The following is a 21,213-nucleotide window of genomic DNA, read 5'->3' as shown; positions in this document are numbered from 1 at the left end:
CACACAGTAATCTAAACAAGGCCACAAGAAAAACAAATAATCTGGCAGCCACTTGCCCCATTACAGCTGCAGCGTGGGCAGCTGCTGAACACAGTTCTGCACCGTACAAGTTTTCCATGAAGCCCTTGGACCCACCCCCAAGCCCCAATGCATGCACTTTGCCTTCATTCCAGTGGAAGGACAATTAATCTTATATTTTCCCCATTTTTCCCTGCCTCTATTTTTCCTCCTCTATGTCCACCATTCCCTTTGTGGATTTAAATCCCCAGAGACCTATTCCCTGAGAAATGCCATGCACAAAGTTAATGCAGAAATGATGAAGATGAAGGAGGAGCAGGTTCAGGTGGGAGTGATAAAATGAGTAAGCTATTTATTAACTACAGTCTATGGAAAGATGCCATGCATCAAAGCTTTCTGTCAAGCACTAGAATGGAGTCTCTCTCAAGAGAAGGGCCTGGCCACATGGGAAGCGATCAGCAAACATTGCCACCCTTTGCGGCATGACTTTAGTCTGGCAGGTTCCAATGCAAGGGCCATGGCCTATGAAAATTGGCCCCTAAGAAAGGATGATGGCTAACTTGCGACTTTTAATTTTTAGAGGAAAGGAAATAGTTCTAACTGGGTAGCAGGTGAGTTAAAGAAACAAATGAATCCCTTGACAACTCCTAGGTGAGCATTATAATAAGCTTCCCCACCCCACTGCCAAGCAATTACTGGTTAATTGCAGAGTGGCATACCTAGATCACACCATGGTTACTATTGAATGCCTCTGGCTGCTACGGAGAAGGCCCCAGGCAAGTGCCCTTAAGTCTTCTGCTGCGGGTGCAGGGCTGCCTTTGGAGGCTTGGCTCGCTTCAAAGAAAGGGTGCCTTGACACCTGACCAGCTCCCGAGCGACGGGTCCACGGGCAACGCCTGCCCAAGCGTCTCGCCGAGAACAGCCCTGTCATGCTGATGAACGGAAAGCGATTCCCACATGCTGGGGGAGGGGAGCCTTCCTCGCACAGGTCTGCGAGGGCCAGTCCGGGCTCTGCCCGCGGCGGCTGCCCGCGGCTTTTCCTGACGTGCAGCGATCGCCACTCGCAGGGGAGGGGGCGCGCCTTCCCCCCTCGCAGCCGGCATTTTTCAAAAGTTTAAGTGGGTGCACGGAAGAGAGCGGCAGGAAATCTCGGAGGGGGGCGGGGAGCCACCCGCAGGAGCCTGGAGTGCGTCAGGCCCAACGCGCACACGGAGCGCAACCCACGCGCCCCCCGCCCGGCCGCCCAGGTAGCGGCAGCCGCCGGCAACGCGCGGAGCCCGAGCCAGCCCGGAGCCGCTGGGGGCTGGCGGCGCCTCCTGCCCCTCCGCCCCCCTCGGCTGCCTGCCTGCCTGCCTCCCCTCCCCTCCCCTCCCCTCCCCCTCCCAGGTTGCCGCCGGGCAAACTTCTCCCCCCGGCCAGGTGCGCGCCGGGCACGGGCGAACGGGAGGGCTCCTACCTCCTTCTGCTTGGGGTCTTGCGGGTAGACGTCGGGCGGCCCCAAGCGGGACCGCTTGAGAGGTCTCTGCTCATAGCTGAGGAGCCCGAAGGCGGCCATGATCTCTCATGTTAGCCGGCGAAATGAATGAGAGCGAGAGAGTGAGAGAGAGAGAGAGAGAGTTGGCGATGGAGCAGCCTCTGAGCACCAGGGAGCAGCACTTGGCTGGCAGACTGGCTTCCCCGCCGGCTCTGCCGCGCTCCTCCTGCAGGAGGGCGAGGGAGCGAGGAGGCGGCGGCTGGGGTGCCGCGCGGACGCCAGTCGCCCGCCCGCCCGCGCCGCTCCTGCGCCCCGCACAGCCCAAGTGCCCCGCAACCGCACGGGGCGGGCGAGGAGGAGGAATCAGGCGAAGGCAGCGAATGGTCTCCTGCGCCCGGGGACCAGGGGACGGCGGCCCCTGCGCCCTCCCAGGGGAGCAGGATGTTTTTCCTGCCTCCCCCTCCCCTGCGGCTGCTGGGTTCAGCGCCTGCTCACCCCAGGCCAAATTTCACAGAAAGCTGTTTGGGTCCTTTTCCCATCGGGGATGTCATTCCATGGATGGTGAAGTTGCCATGCCCCCTTTACCCGCTTCTGTTCCCCTGGGGAGTTAACTGAAGAAATCGTGTAGAATGCGCGCACACACGCGCACACACACAGCGTCATGTGATTTAAATTAATCTGAAGTAACTATCATATCCAATCTTCTATCCTTCATTACCAACACGGCCTAGAATGAATTTCTGATCATTTATAAAATGGGCATTGGAAGAGTAGAAAAACCCACCTGATTTTAAATGAGAGGATGTGTTTAAGTTATAGGGTAACTAAGTCACATATACTGCAAAGCTGGACAGAATGTCCATGCTGAAAAAGCTGCCAAGTGTGTCTTTGTTTCAAGGTGATCATAACCCCCAAAGCCTTAAAGTTATCAGCCCAGAGAGCAACCATGATAATCCAGTGCTGGACTAGATTAGAATCAGTTCTCTTTCCACAGTGAAAGAGTTGGGCAGAATACTTGTGACATTACTTCTAGAAATGCAAATCTGTATTAATAGATCTTGGTGTAAACATGTCAGTGTTTCTACTGAAGTCTCAATGGGACTTAGAGATTTTAACTTCATACCAGGAGGTGGCAGGGGGTGGGGACAAAGACCATTGTTATTAAATCCATTCTGTGCTATATAGATTTAATCCATGTTGTATACAACCTTAAGGACTAACTGAAAACTGGGGAAATGAATGCAGTAGCATGAACTATTTGATGGGGAATACCTGATAATCCTGGGACTTATCCTTGGAAAGTAGTCCTTTGTCTTCCCAAAAAGTGGAGATTAAATAATTCTTTCCAGACTAGTTGTCATATTAGTATGTTGCAGCAAAGTGTTGGGTCACTTTAAAGACTAACAAATTTAATCTAGCATAAGCTTTTATGGACAAGGCCCATCTCATCAGATGTATTTGATAAATAACAATTGCATTCTTATCCTCAAACATCTGACAAGAAACCCGAGCTGTAAATTTATTCACAGTTCCCTAGGATTGAGCTCCAATGAATGCAGTATCTTCTTTCTGAGTAACCCTGCATAGGACTGCACAGCAAATATGTTCATACTAACATAAGCAGTACATTAGATTATGCTGCCAATTTGCATTATATGGAAGACAGATGATTCCATCAGAATACAGTTGCTCATTTGGTTTATGGTTAGTTCAGAACAAATAATACTAGCTAAACTAGCATAGATAATTCACTTTGTAATGGCTATGCCCATGTAAAGGCTTTATACAAAACAATCTCACCTTGGAGTAAGAAGTTTCCTTCCCTCACTCCCTTTCTGTATATCTATTGGAAAGTATCACTCCATAACAAAAATATGTTATCTTTAACATTTGTAAAATGGTTGGCTCCTTTTTATTTTGAAGTAGGAGTCAAAACACTGATGATAGATTTGAGAATCTTTAATCTGAGGCATCATATTAGGGCAATTCCTTTATTAGGTCTACCCAAACATCCCAAAATAGTGTGCCAGCATTCAAGCTTTCCAGAACTCTCCAACAAGCTAAACTAGCCTTTCTCTAACCTGGTGTAGTCCTAATTCTGAGATAATATTTCTCAGCATTTCTGGCCATCAACCATACCAGCCACCTTAGCTAGCACAGCCAATGGTGAGTAACTATCCTGGTTCACACAAGGATGGGGCAGAAGGGGCTAGATAGTAAACAATGTGTGGATGGGGGAGAAATATGGTTGATGTTGAAACAATGGAGTCTGCTTTTCTGTTCAACAGTGCAGTATTGTGTTGGGAAATATTCTACACAAGGCATTTATTCTACACTCCTCATTCCCTACACACAGTTTTTTATGGCTTCTTTAGAAGTCATTGTGACCTTCTAGTTTTGCTTATGTTTGTAAGCAGCACTTTTGGTGAGTTTTTTTAGAGCAAGGAAAATGGGGTATTATTTCTGCTGGCAGAAATAAAATATATTTTCTACTTGTATCTTTGCTGTGTATGACAGCTGAAGACAGTGATATGCATGGGGGTGGCATTGAAAAGTCCCAAGGGCCAAGGAAAAAAAAGATTTACTATTGCTCAAAGATTTATTTTTGGAAATGTGGATTTCCTCCTTCAGGGACTATAAAATGCAAACATAGCATTCTGGTTATTTGCTATAACTCTAAAATATCTTACCACATCAAATTATAATTATAAACATGCACCATTCCTTTTAAAATGTTACTGCAAAGCATATGAAAACAACCAAAACCAAAAGAATTATCCACATTTATACAGCATTATTGTTAAAATTATTTTAATTTCCTTTAAAAGTAAAACATATTAAAGTCATTTATCATAATGAATCTTATTAAAATCAACTCAGGTAAATCGCAGCACCAGCTAGAGGTTATGTAGAGGGAAGTCAGGAAAGGAAATGTTCCTTGTGGGTTTCTGAGAACTCAGTTCTGCTGCAATACTGAAAGTACACACAGAACAGGATTATATACCCCCATAAAGATGAGCATTTGAGGGTGCATCTCAGTACTAAGTAAAGCTACCAAAGTTGGCTGCCACTGCCTTTAAAAAACCCTAAAGTATAAAGTTAGTTTAATTTAAACTTAGTATAATTTAACTGAGAACCCTTCCGGAAGGAGGTAAAAAATCTACTTGGAGTAGGGCCCTCTCTGCGGTGCCACCCAAATTATGGAATGTGCTCCCCTGAGAGGTTCACCTAGGTCCAAGCTTATGCTCTTTTCGGCACCAGATCAAAACCTTTTTATTTAACCATTATTTTAAAAATTTGTATTTTAATGCAACAGTCATGTTTTATTGGTTATATGTTATTTATTGTTAGATTGTTTTTAAGGTATTTGATTTATTGATTGTGAGCCTTCCCACAATGCCATGCATATGAGATGGCATATAAAAGTTTTAAATAAATAATAAATATAAAAACTTTCTGAAAGCTTGAATGTTTTGGTTCACCTAAGTGAAGGTAGTATTCTAATATGGATTTTGGAATTTTCGTTATAGCATGCAGGAAGACACTACAGAAAACACCACTTTTTTTCTTTAATTGGTTTAGGTATTTTGAGCTTCAGGTGTTATTTAAGGAATTATATTGTGAGCTGCACAGAGAGTCCAGATATAGGCTATTGTTGTGGTATACACATTGAAATCATAATTAATTAATACAGTGATGACTCTAAAATGTTTTAGATTTTGTTGTCAATCTTGATTTTTCCTAACTATGGCAATATTTAGAGAGCAAATAGTAAATATCTGTGACAGATCATGAAATTTCAGTATCGCTGAATATGCTATTAGTTTCTGTGGTGGCAAACCTCTGATGCTGAAACTGTTGACATGCAGCCAACAGTTGCCTAGATATTCCAATTAAATTATTAGGATTACATAAAGATTATTGCAGAAGCTACTATAGGAACATTGTTTTCTACATAGGTTGTTTTCTACATAAACTATGGTCCTCCAATTGTTGTTTGACTCAAACTCCCATCAGCCCTAGGCACCATGGCCAGTGCTCAGGGATCATGGGAGTTGTACTCAATTTCCCACCCCCATTTTAAAGATAGTAAAGGCTGAGAATGTACATGGAAAGATAAGGGCATGGACAATTATGCAGTAAGTGCGCAGTGTTATGTGTGTAGTACTACATTTCCCAATAGGCTCCAGATAGAACTCTGAGAGTGCAATGGCTAAGACAGTATGACCCTTACTTCTGAGTAAACATGCATGGGATTGTTCGATAGCCTTTTCTTTCCTAGAGCACCTGATCTTACTTTGCAAATATATGTACTTTATTGTATTCATCCCATCTCAGCTCATACCAACACCTGTATCATACAAGTAGTAAAACAGATGTGCAGACACCTTCACACATAAGAATGAGTTGGATCTTAAGATGATTTTACTTCAGGAAATTCACAGAAGTTCTTCATCCCCTCTTCCCTCTCTGTAGACACCTGTCACTTCCAAAAAAGTCTCCACATTTTTTGATACGAGGTACTGATTATGCTTTTATCATTCACTACTCTTTATTGTTTATGGGGTCTTTCAACAACAAAGCAACCTCCCATTCTTGCCTCTAAGTCTAAACAGCACTTTCACCAAGTTTTGAGGGCAGCAAATATGTGGTATTCAACTGCAAAACTGATAGCGACTTCCTCTTCCACTCATGCATTTGTGCAAATCCACCATATCACAGTGGCAGATAGAGATTATTTTATATTGTTATCTTTTGTATTTTAATTTATGTTGTGAGCCGCCCCGAGGCTTCGGCAAATGGGGCGGCATAGAAATGTTTAATAAATAAATAAATAAATAAATAAATAAATAAATAAATAAATAATACAGTAGAAAAGCCAGAAAGGAAATGCCATTTGTGGAGTGGGTGCTGCTGCGGGAAGGACTAGAAGGGATTGTGTAATTCATAAATGCAAATATTCCCTGTCAGCCGACTGCCTCCTACACTCCAGCAGCAGTAGCCAGCCTCAGTGGTGCCCCCTCTCTGCACCGTCCAAGCAACCGTGGCACTAATTAGCAGGATGGGTGAGACGGCTGCCAAGGTCCTCCCGATTCTATGATCCCCAGTGAGCAGAGAGAGGAGGCGCTACTCCTGAGTCCTTGAAGCCCCCTGCCCACTCCCCTAGTGTCTGGTCCTGATGTCAGCTAAAGCCAGACCATGCTTGGGTAAGAGGGGGGGCGTCCTGTCTACCACTCCCTGTTAGCTAAAAATGGCATACGGGACTAAATCATAGCATCCAAGAGGAAGGTGATCTTGAAAGAGAAAGACAAGTATGGAGATTGCCGACTAGTCATTCCTTGCTTCGTACAGCAGCTCAGTCCATAGTGCCTATCAGAGAAGCTTTCCCACTGCACCAGCTCTGTGCTTGTATCACACCTGTTACCTGATGCATAGCTTTCAGTCAAGATACAGGCAAGAGTTCAGGAACCTGCCTGAAGCAAAAGAGTTAATCTGTGGGGAAATAGCCAGGAACTGGTAATCAACAACCCACATTCCAGGTGTCATGCTGTGTGCACCCCCCCCCCCCATATTGAAGAGTCCCTGCCATCAATTGTGCCTCCACCTAGGTGTAATGCAGAGATGGCCCTTCTGATCTTAGGACACAGTTACATTAGGATGCAAATGGAAATCCCTAAGGCATTCTGGACCAGTGATTGTCTCTGACCCTTCTCCTGTATAGGATGACCCTGAACTGAAGGGTTTATTATCATCTGGACAGGATTGCATCCTTAGGGCTTCAAAGGTAATCACCAACACTTCCCACTGTGCCCAACAGCCAAATGGCAACTAAGGCAGACTATGTGGGATTTATGTAACATGGTCCCACTGGCATCTGAGCTGCTTCATTATAGACCAACTGCAGCTTCCAAAAACTGTTCAGTAGTAGCCAGCCCAGTGTGGAAAATGTTGTAATAATCCAGTTTTGATGCAACCGAGGTAAACATCACTGTAGCAACACTTGACTTCTTCAGGGATGAACACAGCTGGCACATCCCGAAATGGGTGAAGAAAATGGTGTGTGTACCTCCCCTGTTCCACCCCATTGCATGACTTCACCCCATTTAAGCTTTTCAACTAGTGTAATGGCCCCTTGGTATATCTGAGGTGTGCGTGATGTATCTTTCCTGCTAGCAATGAATCTTGCAGAGGAGCTGATACCAAATGCTATAATCACTAAGCCACCATAACAAAGCTATAGAATTGCTCTGACAATGTTGTACTCCAAGTATGCACAATGCTACGACCTTCTTTAGATACCTAACTTTTTCAGTGGATCGTATGTTCTGTAAATGTTTCTCAGGTTGCCCAAAACCTGCGTTTTTGGAATGTCTAAATAAAAGCTGCACAAAAATCAGCATGGGACAGAGAAATGCATCATATTTCTATTAAAAGTTTCTAGGAGAAACATATTATGTTTAATTGTTTCCATTTTAAAGCATGTTATGTTACAAATGGTAGCAGCTTTGTCAGAGAAGTGTGTCTACAGCACTCTTAAACATTCTGCATACAAATGCAGTTTGTTGGAAGTTCTTATCTTCCAACTAGAGATTGATGGGGGCAGGAGTGGATATTGGAACAAGCCCTTTGCTAGGGACATGCACTTGATTAAAGCACAAGATACCATGATTTGTTGAAGAGGTTACCCTGAGCTGAATGCTAAGTCTTCACTGTCTCCTTACTTGTTGATCCTTGGCCTTTTTGCAATGCCAGAGCTAAAGGGGTTAGCATTAATTTTCAAGTATTGAAAGGGAATACTTTAAATTTGACTTAATTAGAGGAAGAGGTATGTCAGCATGGATGCACTCCTAGGTATGTTTGGACAGAAATAGGTCCTACAGCTCCCAGCACCCCATAACCAATCTAATATAAAGCCTCAGATACTTGAAGGCATCATTAACGAGGTCTTAATACCTCAAGAAAACTGTTTATCAAATATAGTGAGTGTACATTAGGAGCAGGCAACCTGTGGTTCTTTAGCTGTTTTAGCTTATAGTTTCCATCAGCTCCAGCCAGTATGGTATGAGGGATGGAGAGAATTCAGGCCAGAATATGTAGATCACAAGCTGCCCACCCATGAGATAGGTATGGATCTAGAATTATAGTACAATTCTATTGTACAAATCTATTCCTCAAACCACGACCTCTAAAAGTAGTCTATTAAAGATTACTTGCTCTCATGAATGAACTAATGGCTTCCTCTCCCCTGTAAATTTCAGAGGGATGAAAAACAACTGCTGGCATAGGTGAGGGACCCAGTCTTGGAAACTCTCAGGGGCCAGAAGGGGCCTTGGATCCAACAATGAATTGCCAAAATTCCCTTAGATGTGAAGGTGTAGCCTTCTGTTACACCCCAGTGTCCCTTCCTGCCATCTTTTCACCCATCTCGGTGGTCAGGCAATGATCAATAAAGGCTTGAGCAAGTCTTGTGCCAGGCATCTTCAGCTGGAGTTAGCTGGATGAGTCTATGCCATTCTAGGAGGTAACATTAATCCTTCCATTGAAACATGTCACCTTATATTTTCTAACTCAGCAACAATGCAGAATGGTTTAGCTATTATCTTCTGCTTGAGGCAGAAAACCTGTCTTTCATTTTTTGCCTTTGAGGACTGCTGAGTTAATCTGAATACTCAGATGTCCAATTCTCTGCACTTCATCTATTTGAATTACTCTACCTTTAAAGGTAGCCTAAAATAATTTAGAATGATTTAATAAAGTTCTGTATTATTAACTGAGCTTCACAATATGTTTGTGACAATTTAAACTGTTACAGATCCCATACAGCCATTCACTTGGAACTGCAGCTGCACTTGTCATGTTGAATTCATTTACAATTTCTGTGGATATTGCATGCATTCAGGAATATAAAGCTCCATTTCAGTGCAGTTGCTGCGGAAATGCATCCAGTGACTACATAAATACTAAATAAATTCTGCATGACATCTGCAGTTAAAGTGAGTTCCAAACCCTGGGAACTACAGACCAGTTAGTCTCCAATCAATCCCTGGGAAAATTCTGGAGCAGGTTTTAAAGCAGAAGCCAATATGGATTTGTCAAGAACAATTACTGCCAGATTAATCTGATCTCATTTTCTGATTGGGTAACCTTCCTGCTGGACTGTGGGAATGCTGCAGCTGTAATATATCTTGACTGCAGAAGAGCTTTGGACAATGTGCCTCATAAAATCCTGATTAGTGCACTAGCTAAGAGTGGGCTAGAAAGAAAATTACCAGATGGCTGCGAACTCAGCAACAGAATCAGACTGAAACATGCTTATAAATGGCACCCTCACAAACTGGGATGAGGACAAGTGGGGGGGGGAGGTTGGGGTTCAGTCCTGGAACCAGCGCTCTTTAAAAATTGTATTTATGCTTTGCATGAGAAGGTGCAGGAAATGCTTCTCAGATCTGCAAATAACACAAACTTGGGCAGGAGAGCTAATACCCTGGAAGAAAGAAACAAAATTCAAAATGATCACATTCATTCAGTGCAGAGAAGGAGGGGCAACGAAGGACATCTTTGCTTCCCTACTCCTCCCACTCTGCATTTTCACTGGACAGCCATTTTTGGCCATTCAGCAATATGTTTCAGAGACAGAGACAGAGACAGAGAGAGGGCAGCTGGTGCAGTTTTCTTTATGCTGACTATGAATGGGAAGGAATGAAGAACTTTCTCCAACCTAGGAATGGGAATCCAAGCTGTTCTATTACCTTTCCAATGATAAATGCCTCATGCATAAATAGAATGCACTTCAGAGAAAATTTTACTATGCTTACATCTAGAACAATAGCACTGTGTCATCACACTGATATTAGGAAAACTGCAAGGTATAAACCAAACATAAAGAAATATTATGAGATATGTATAAAATATCCTAAATATCAGGCTCACCAACTCTTCCACTATGAAAAGGAGATTATTGATTTGAAGGGTAATCTATTTCCAATTTTTTGGAAATGTGACCTACCAATTTGATACTTTTAATAGCAATTTTCAAATATTAGCTGCAATTTTCCTAAATGATCAAGAAAGAGTATAATTCCTAAATATTATTATTTTCAATGAATAGACATTTGAATTTGGTCTTTTTGTTAGGTGATGAGGTAACTTTGCAAAATGGGAATATCAAAAGCAGAATTTGTTACAGCAAAGTAATTATTTTAAGCAAATGCAAAGAGACACAACCCTATGCATGTTTAGAAAGGAAAGGGTTTCTCAACTCCTGACATTCCCCAGACAGCCTAGTTGGCTAGGGAATGCTATGAATTTCATAGGACTACATCCTCAGTATCTCAGACATAATTTTCTGAAGCTGACCTTTTTGCAAAATCATAAATCCTTCTCAGAAAACCAAAAAGTGTGACATACTAAAGATTAAGCAACTATTTGCTCATAAAATATGTTTGTTTAATTGATGGTAAAAATATTATTTCATTTATAGCATGGATTTAGAATTATAATGTAAAATATTGTGAACCGTGACAGATGAAGCTTGGTTTTTGGGATCTTGTTTATATTAGATGTAGTAGTACAATCAATTCAACCTGTGGAGGAAGCCTTAACTATCCAGCTGAGGATATTCAGATATTGGCAGGCATGTCTCTAGTCATATTTTTCAAAGCTGGTATGTCATTTGAAAGTGCCTGCTCTTTTTCAGAGCAGCATTTTGAACTGGGCCTTCAGCCAAGGATCCAAATCTGGGGACAGAAGTGTGAAGCTGACTCCTATGTGTGAGGTGTTCCTATTATGAAACAGCCAGACCTTCACTGCTCTGCCCTTCACTCCTGCTGGGGAAATTTGTATGGAACTTGGAGAGACCCTACTCCTCCTTTGCAATTGTTGCGGATCAGTTTTTGCTTTTGAACATGAGGAAAGATCTGTTTAGGCTTTTTATTTAAATTGTTCTTCTGATATTGTTGATTTAACTTTTTCTTTTATTGCATTTGTTGAATTGTTGTATTTCTGTACTTGTGTGAATTTTCCATACTTTTGTGGACTACATTTGGAGGAATTTTGACTGAAAGGTGAGATAGAAATAAACTGTAATATAATATAACATATTTTGTGCAGAAGCATCCTACACACACCTGTAGAGTGTTGTCTCTCTCTCTCTCTCTCTCTCTCTCTCTCTCTCTCTCATCTTTAGTGCTTTCCCATGGCTATCAGAATGAAAGAGGTAAAGTTTAATTTTACTTATTTGATTCATATCTCTCTTTTTTTTCTTCTAAAGAACTCAAAGCAGCTTTCATTGTTCTCCTCCTGCTGCTCTCAGTCTTATCCCCGTAACAACAACAACCCTGTGAGGTTGGTTGGGCTGAGAGTCTGTGACTGGCCCAAGTCACCCAGTTGGCTCCATGGCTGTGCATGGACTGGAACCCAGATTGCCTGAGTTCCAGTCCTGTGCTCTTAGCCACTGCACCAGGTTGTCTCTCAGTGTTTATATCAGGTAAACCATGTGCTTTCTGTCCTCAGTGTCCTTCATCCAGCTAATGTCAGTTGCAATAGAAAAGAACTACCACAACTATCTCTATCACTTTGCAGGAGGGGGAAGGGCATTATGCTGAAATACCCTCAGTTTGTATCCAGCTTTTCCACTACAAACCCTTGTGATCAGCTCATAACATCCCTCAGCCAAACAGCACACACCGATTTGCATACTATACCCCTGAGCAGTAACCATGCACTCTTCCTGCAAATCAAAGACTGAGACATAATGCAGAAAATTCAATCACTTGAGAAAACTCAAACAGCTTTCCAGTTCTGGGTCAAGAAATCACCACCATTCCTGTTTCTTGAGTGTCTACAACAATTCTGTGCCAGAACATATTTCAAGAAACAAAATGAGCACCAAAGAAAATATGTTCACCCACTTTTCCCTTGTCAGTTTTAGTATCTGGGCCTTGGAAATATGAATCACTGTTCACTACAGGAGCCCAAGGTAAGAGAAACAAAGCAAACACAATCAAGTGTGGTATGGTGGTAAATTTTCAGAAATAATGTTTTAAAGTCCTCATTAAAAACCCTTGCAATCTCAGAACTTGTAAAATTTGAGACCTCTCTGTGATGCATGGTCCCAGCTCTTCCTTGTTCATTCATCTTGTTCTCTCTGTCTCCTTAGTATGTGGCCACACTCGGATGCCCTTAGAACTGTGAACTTTCATTAGGGTGTCCTGTCAGATTAGGCCTTGAGGTCTCTTTGCCTCAATTACTTGTATCCATGCCCTTTTTATACATCTCATCCTCCACTAATCTTTCCATTATATTCCTCTTTTGCCTGCTTTTCCTTCAGTCTCCTAGCTCTTTTCTCCCTTTCCCTTAGCTTCCCTGACTTCTGGGTTTTTTTTTTCTCAATTATTATCCATTCCAGGTCAGATTTTAAACCCAACCTAACTGACAACATTGGCTTCCCTCATACAAAGTCAACAGTCAGCCAACTGTCATGAGTACATCCCTTTCCTTTCCCTCTCCTGCAGATCTAAGTCAAAAACTTTTAAAGCCCAGTCTTTTATTTGAGCCAGACAGGTCGTTGTGATACAGGGTGTTTCATAAGAAGGTTGCTCTCAAGTAGCATCAAAGCAATATCCCTCCAGTTTGTGAGAGAAGCTCTTGCCTATGTGAAGAGTTGATTCCAAACTGAAGATTCCCCACTCCATTTCTTTCCTGAAAAGGTTGACTTCACCCTCAGGGAGTTTCACACTGCTTGTGGGGCCAGAGGATAGGAATGCTGGGTATTACTTAATAAGCCCTCTCATTTGCTTTGATGCTGGCTCATTGAGTCAATGAATTCATACCATTCCCCCTCAAAGCATTCCTGCCTGACAATATCTCTCCCAGAACGCAGGGTGGTTTGGTTCTCAGCAGCTGTCTGACAGATCTGGCTTGTTCACCTTGATGGTTCTGTGCCACATTCCAACCCCTTTCCTTCCCTATCTAGTTCATAATCCAAGTCTAACTGTGAATGCTGTGTTTTCGGAGTGATGGATCCCTTCTCTACACCAAGCGCATTGCTCCCTGAACAATAGAGCCTTCTGAGATATCACACCTAGGCCATGTGTCCTGTTTCACAGACTCATAGAATAGTAGAGTTGGAAAGGGCCAAGAAGACCAACGGGTCCAACCCCCTGCTGCTGCAGGACACCAATTTACACCATCACATTGTTTCTTTTTAAATGTCTCTAGTGTGGGAGAGACCATGACCTCTCTAGCAACTGGTTCCAATCTCATATTGCTCTGACACTGAGGAAGTTTTTCCTGATATCTAGGTTGAATCTGGGTTGTTGCAAACTGAGCTGATTATTCCGTCTGCTACACTCTGGCACGAGTGAGAAGAGATCTTGTCCTTCCTCTTTGTGACAGCCTTTCAGGTACTTATTAAAGTGATATAATGTCTCCCCTCAGTCTTCTCTGGCTGCACTGGCTGAACATGTCCAGTCTTCTCCTCACAGGGCAGTGTTTCCAAACCCTGGATCATTTTTGTTGCCCTCCTCTGGACCCTTTCTAATATTTCTGCATCTTTCTTCAATCTCAGTGCCCAGAAATGGACACAGTATTCCAGACGAGGTCTGACCAGTGCAGAGTGTAGGAGAACTGTAGTTTTGCTGGAGGATTGTCCTGTAGTTTGAAAGTGTCCTCTGGTTAAAGCTTGTCCAATCCAAGTTCAGTAAAAAGATAAAGAACTATCAGAAGGACGAGCTGGGCTCTGAAGTTGTCCATCAGTAGTACATAGACAGTAGAATAACCAAGGCATACAGGTTACCTGATCAGTCTTCCACATTTTGATAAGAGGTATTGAATTTGCCCTTAAATGGTAATTTTTTTAATTTATTTATTACAGGCATTTATATCCCGTCCTATCGCCCAGCACTCAGAGCGGCTTACAAAATATAAACGTACAATATAAAATATAAAAATACATTATAAAACCTCAATTATTAAAAACAGTATAAACCACATCACGAACTTAAGAAAACCGGGTAGGGGGAAATAGAAAGTGTGACTATGAAGGGAAAAAATCCTAAAACATCTAAAACTGTTGGTTATTAAAATAATGGTTGAATAAAAAGGTCTCTACCTGGTGCTGGAAAGAGTATTATGGTTAAATGTGTATCTATATGTACATTGGTGTCTTCTTATTGTCATCAGTTTTAATTATACATTATCTCTTTTTTGGCAATTTGTAAGTGGCCACTCCTCCTGTGCTGAGGTGAGGTGCCATAGCAACATAAATCACCACCATACCTCACTCCATTGTTCAGTTTAAACTTTCTTGGATTTTGGGCAACCCTGGGTTCACTTATCTGGAAAATCTACGATGAATAGTACAATGGGAAATTAAATGGAAATTAAAATTAGATCACTGATGAATTCTGACTACTACTGTCAAAACGACCTGTTTATGCTCCTAAAAGCATTGCGTATACTCTTATATGCCCTATATACAAATGGTCTCATAACAATAATCACATCAATTTGTATATTTGTTGTTGCCATAATACTGTAGATATACAAACTTGCAGACACACTGCAATATTCTTTCCACTGCAGACTACAGTGCACATAGACTGCAGAATGTGGATTTCCTTTTTAAAAAACAAATTAAAAACCTTTCATAAGGGAGGATAATATGTTACAGTAAAGTTCATTATATAAGCTTAAAGCCTGTCCTTGACTATTCTGAATGTTACAGGAAAGTAATATTAAATGTTCATGTTTCCCATCAAATTTAGAATAAAGCTGCAATGCAGAATATTGATTTAGGAGGGCAATTACTGTTCATAAAATTGTAGCTTTTGGATTTCATGAAATCTCTTCATATGACAGAGAGCATAAATATTAATTTAGCTTTTTAATTAGTACATTCAAGGCTTGAATGGATTGCCTACTGTGCCTATACAAAGTTTCAATTGCACGAATGCTGGGTAGAATAATTCTACAATGGACCTACAGACAGTTGATGTTTCAATAGAATAACCCTGTCGAAGGCAATTAAATAATCCCATTATCTTCAGCTTCTACCTTGTTAGCTTGGTTTGTCCTCTGCTGTAACCTCACTCCAATGGTACATACATATTTTCTCAGTTTGCTTCATGCTTCTGATGGGGAAGTCTATCACCTAGGAAACCTTGTAACTCACCACTTTGTCTTCTGGCATTTCTGACTGATAATACAAATTGTTAGGGCCACTTCCTATGACTTAATTTCTGCATCAGTGCCCAATGACAAAATGACCATGTACTGCATTAGTTATGAAGCGATGCAGTGTTTTCATTCAACACATACCAAGATGGAAGATTTATTTATGTACATCCCTTTCATAACTGACACAATAAGCATTTTAGTGTCCAAATTCAAACACAAAATAACCTATAAGAAGTCTTTAGAAATATTTACGGTGAAGCTGCCTGTTGCTTATGGAAGTTCATAGAACCAGATGGGCAAAGGCTGGCTCAAACCATAAATCCACTGTTAAAATATCCTGCCAAAGTCCCATTGAAATGAGCTGAAGTTGTCCCATAGCCCAGTAGTTCTGCTTCCCAGAACTTGGCCAGGTGAACAGTTTGCTGAATTGTGTCATAAAGCTGCCCTGATGCTTTCTTTTCTTCCTACTGCCATGTTTTTCCCCCTGTCTGGAATTTAGAAAACATGGTGGTTCAGCAAACAACAGATAAATGGATATCTTTCTAGTCTGTTCTTAAGTTTTCCTTACCTTTAGAATCTCCAGCATGAGATCAGCATGAAGTTGACCCTTGCAGGTAAAGGATTACATATGGACTTCAATGTATGTAAATGATTACATATGCATTTCAATCCTTTGCTAGAAATTCCTTCAAAAAAGCAAGTCAAGAAAATCAAGTTTCATATTATGGACACAGACTCAAATATATATGGAATCTTCCACCAGGCCACTTACTATAGTCCTTTCCTGCTATTGTTCTCTAGAAACTGGTATTCAGACGTAGTACTTGTTGAACCTGGAGGTAGAATATAGCTATTATCGTTAGGAGTCATTGATAGCTCTTCTTACAGGTGGAGATGCTCCATCATTCTTTCCTTCCTTCAACTGTCACCTGGCAGCAACCATTTTATCTTGCTGCAACAGATGGAAAGATAGGTAGCATTCCATCAGCTCAGTTAAGAGACCAGATTCCTTTGGCTTATCCTCTCCCTGAACTTTCCACTCTGGAAAGTTATTCTAAGAACTACTATGACATTCCCTCATCATCTCTTTTCTTCATCGCTTTTCCTTTTAAGTCATGTCTTTCAAGTTCTGCTGAGGGTGGCTCATAAATGCTTTAAATAAATTAATTTAGCCTACCTCTGTGAATTTGCCTAATTCCCCTTTAAAGACCTCTAAGTTAGTGGTGCTCAGCACTTCTTGTGTTTCTGGCAGCAAATCTACAAATGGACTGTGTGCTGTGTGAAGAAATACTTCCTCTTGTCTTTCCCGAATCTTCAGCAAACTAGTTTCATTGGATGACCCTGGGTTCTGGTATTATATAAGGGGAGAATCTTTGCCAACTGGGTTGTACCCAGCTCGTGTCCCTCTACAAACAGAAGTCTCCTCAATTCAGAGGAGGCTTCCATCACCCAAACCAGAGGGAAGGTGAGGTTATTGGCAATTCTTCCTTCCACCTTGCAGCCCCTGTACCCCTCAAAATTTTGCATTGGAAGGTATAAGAACCCTTTGGAGATGGTTTAGGTCATGGGTGGGCAAAAAGTTGGTCTCCAGGTGTTCTGTACTTCAATTTTCAGCATTCCTGACTATTGGCCACACTGCCTAAGGTACCTTGGTGTTGAAATCCAAAACTCCTGGAAATCTACCTTCTGTCCATCCCTCATTTAGGGTACTCTAGAGGGAGGTGGAATATGTCAAAAATCATCTTCTCCATTCCACTGACAGAAGTCTCAGCTTAATCAAAATATCTTCAATCAGCTGAGGGACACCAGTTGGATGCAACCCATTCTCTCTCTATCATGCATCATTTTGTAAACCGCAGTTATATTTCCCCCCTCCCCACATCTTCTTACTCATTTTTTTAAATCTAAAAAGTCCCTGAAACAGGTCTGTGTGCATTTTTGCTGTAGCTGAGGATAGCTCGAAGAGTTTTTGCTACACTGATCACCCACTGGAAAGCAGAGGAAGGAAGATGTCTGGAATCAGTCCCCTATGCTTCGCACTTCCCAAAATCATAATTATGGGGGTTAATAAATGAATAGAGTTGCTGTTGATTTATGGGAAGAAAAGCTATAGTATTTGTTCCTGTTTGCACTGAAATAGTATGCTTCAGAGATGTGTTGCCCTGCTCAGAATTTGGACAATTGTTTTACGAAGATCTATTTTATAAAATTCCTGGTCACAAATCCCTTTCCAGGAAGCTGTAAGGAATGGCAGTGTGCCCTCTTTTGGATACACCATGCAAGCACAGTGCAAACTTTTGGGGAAATGACACACTGCAGCTATCATACTTTGGGCACATCATGAGAAGGCAAGACCCACTGGAGAAGACAGCAATGCTAGGGAGAGCTGAAGGCACAGGAGGAAGATCATCTATGAGACGGATCAATTCCACACAAGGCCACATCCTAGAGTTTGCTAGAGCTGAGCAGGAATGTCAAGGGCTTGGCATTTTGAAAGGCTTTTTTTCATGGGGTCCCGTAAGTCCTAGATGATTTGACAGCATGTAACAACAGCAATGGAATGTAATAAATGAGTGCACAATCAAAAACATATATCAAAATAATCCTCTTGTCAGTAGTTTTGTCTTAGTTTAATTCAATCCATAGTTTTCCTAAATCAATCAATTTAAAATAAACAAAATAGAATTATTTATTTAAACTGTTGCCAAGTTTACATGTAGCAGTTTGTGGTTCAGTCATTTCTTGGATTTTCACCACCATCACCCATTTTTCATCCTGTGAAGGTGAGGCAAGTATGCTAGGTGGAATAATGCTATATGTTATCCTTTGGAACTTTTCTGCATGAACCATTTATTTTGCATTTCTGATTCCTCACTCACAGATGCTTACTGGTTTTTTTAGATGTTATTGTGATCTTCCAGTTTCTGTTTTTAAGAGCACATTCCTAGGGTTTGTTTTATTTTATGAGTGAGGGAAATAGGGTAGTAGTTCTGAAAGTGAAAGAAATATATTTTTCTATTTGAATCATTGCAGTTGCCCACTGGAGCATGGTACCATCTAGAAGTGGAAAAGTGGAAAAAGAAATGTTCTTTGTGTTGAGCATGGTTTGCCATTCTGCTATAAAACCAAAAGGAAGTATATTAATTAGCACCTTTGTGTAGAAAATTCAATTGGGGCACTTGCACATCACACCCTGAAAATGCACCATGGTGGGTTTGCTGCTTGCTGAATGCCGTGGCTTGTATTGATTCACTCCTCTCAACTAATCCCAGAAGATACCCCAAGACCTTTGCAGGAAGATTCCTCGGAGCATGTATCCCTCCATCCTCTGCTCCCTTGCTAACTTGGGCTCCGGCTCCCTCTTCACCTGCTCTGTAGCCATGCTTTCCTTTAGCCAGAGAATCATATTTTGCACATGCTGCCAACATTCCCCCTCAGCCGATTGCTGAGAACACCACAAACATTCCCATCTAAGTCTCCTTTCTCACCTGCTGTGCCACCTGCACTACACGGTCAGCCTGGTCGCTCCACACCCACAGACACAAGTTTCCATCTCCACCACGGAGCAGTCCCCTAGCCTGGATCTCTGTTGTCAGGGGTGTGGATGTGCAACTCTTAAAATATGTTTATCGTGAAACCACAATTAGTAGCACATTCTTGTAAGTCATGGATTTTTTTCTTGCACTGTGAGGGGGAATGCATACAGATTCATGTGAACATTTTCTGTGAAAACTAAGTAAAAAGATTGTTATGCCAAGTGCTCTGCAAATCTCCCCATGCCCCTGGGCTTATTCAGAGGTAGAAGAGTGTGTCAGGTTCTGCCTCAGACTGTATAAGCATGCAGGCTCTCTATGGTGTTCAGCTCCCTCCAGCTTAGCTGGATCCCCAAGATGCTTTAGGAGCCCATTCTTGCAACGTTTGTGTCAAGAGATCTGGAGGGGTGAAAACAGTGTGGTTGAGGGCTTGGTGTCCACCTCCTTTATAGGATCTATCATGGGTTGGAGTTAAAAGTGCACTGTAGAAAGTAAAGATGATCCAGTTATGCTTGTTCCAGTATCTGGAGCAAGTGTCCTACTGTTTCTGGGTTTCTTTGTTGCCATATTGGGGGACAAATGATGGGTCATGAGTTTCCATCCACAGATGATGCCCTGGGGGGAGGGGTGGATTCAGGCTTTGTATATGAGGAAGAATGCGCCAGCAATGATGGGAAAACTTCATAAAAGGCCCATGTCGGGGGTAAAGTTGGTACAGATCCATTGCACAATTTTACGCACTAAAACATTTTAATGGATTGTTAAAAAGGAACAAAGTGATGCCCAAGTTCTTTCAGTTGCCTAATTAGAGGCTGTATGTGGAGACAGGGTGTGACAATGACTTAAGAGAACTGTACGCTCCTTCTAGGTCACTGTGTGGTTTACCCACAACTGGTTCAGAAGGAAAAGAAAGGTTACACAATTGTATTGATAGTAGTGAATGGCAAGAGATCTGTGAATTGGATTCAGAAAACAATGCCTTGACTCAAGGCATTTCATGCCTCTGGAACTATGGCTAGGTTCAGACAAGTTGACAAGCCATTATGATTTTTTTTTCCCCATTGTTGGTCTTATGTGCTGTCCAGTTGTAGTTTTTCATCATGGTAATTTTGGTATTTAAACACCACAATAAGAAACAACAGTATGTTCTATGGTTTCTCTATACCACCATGGTTTGTTGTGTAGTCTGAACCCAGGATCATGTTTTCCACATTCCTAATATGCAACTACCACAGAATCTTCTTGAAAGAGTGGCAACTGCAAGAGCTGCTGCAGCCGTCCAGCCTCTATGTGTGGACTATTGAGGAAGAGATAGGTGACATAGTGAGAGAATGATGCACCTTGGGATTGAATTTCAGGTCCAGTGGCTGATGGGATACATGCCTACAGTAGAAGAACTGGAAACCATGTCAACATAGAAACCACTGGATCATCTGTCAGGTAGATCATGGTAAAAATTACAAACTGTGGTAACCTCACAAGGCTGCTTGTTGTGTTGTGTAATGCAGCCAAAGTCTACACTTAATAGTTCAACACATGTAAGGGAACCTTTATTTATTTACTGTCGGTATTGCCTGGTGACTTCATGGTCTACAGCGTAAATTCTCCACTCTGCAGTTGGGGCTATTATTGGGTTCAGGACCATGGGTAAGTCCTTGAAAGTTCACACCAAAACCCAGGGTAGATATACCATCCCAGTGACACTGGAGCCACCAGCCTCCACAGTTTGGTGTGAGTTAGAGGGAAGAATAATGAACAGCCCAAGTCACACATCAGCTAAACTGGAATGTGTGGATATACTTCGACTTAAGGGAACCAAAGTATTCTGAAGTGAAATAATGATCCAATGTTAGTGCTTTGTGGCAATTCATGGTACATAGTAATTGCCCCATCTGCCCAACATTCAAATATGCAAGCTGAATATACCAACCACAATACAAGGATGTCAGCAGTATTTTAACAACAAAAATAATAAAGCGTGCACCCTATTTCACTCCAAAAGGTTGTGCG

General features: G+C 41.9%; 1 protein-coding gene across 1 annotated transcript in view; it reads right to left on the bottom strand.

Moving 5' to 3' along the window:
- MED12L (mediator complex subunit 12L) overlaps nucleotides 1-1,573 on the bottom strand; it is a 204,382-nt gene extending 202,809 nt beyond the window's left edge. The window contains exon 1 of the mRNA XM_044432963.1: nucleotides 1,475-1,573. Coding sequence (XP_044288898.1) covers nucleotides 1,475-1,573 — 99 coding nt within the window. The remainder of the gene's footprint in view (nucleotides 1-1,474) is intronic.
- Between the last annotated feature and the right edge of the window lie 19,640 nt (nucleotides 1,574-21,213).

Source organism: Varanus komodoensis, unplaced genomic scaffold (genome assembly GCF_004798865.1).
Source record: "Varanus komodoensis strain SLA01 unplaced genomic scaffold, ASM479886v1 scaffold25, whole genome shotgun sequence".
Taxonomy (NCBI): Eukaryota; Metazoa; Chordata; class Lepidosauria; order Squamata; family Varanidae; genus Varanus; species Varanus komodoensis.
This window is presented reverse-complemented; position numbering and strand designations above follow the sequence as displayed.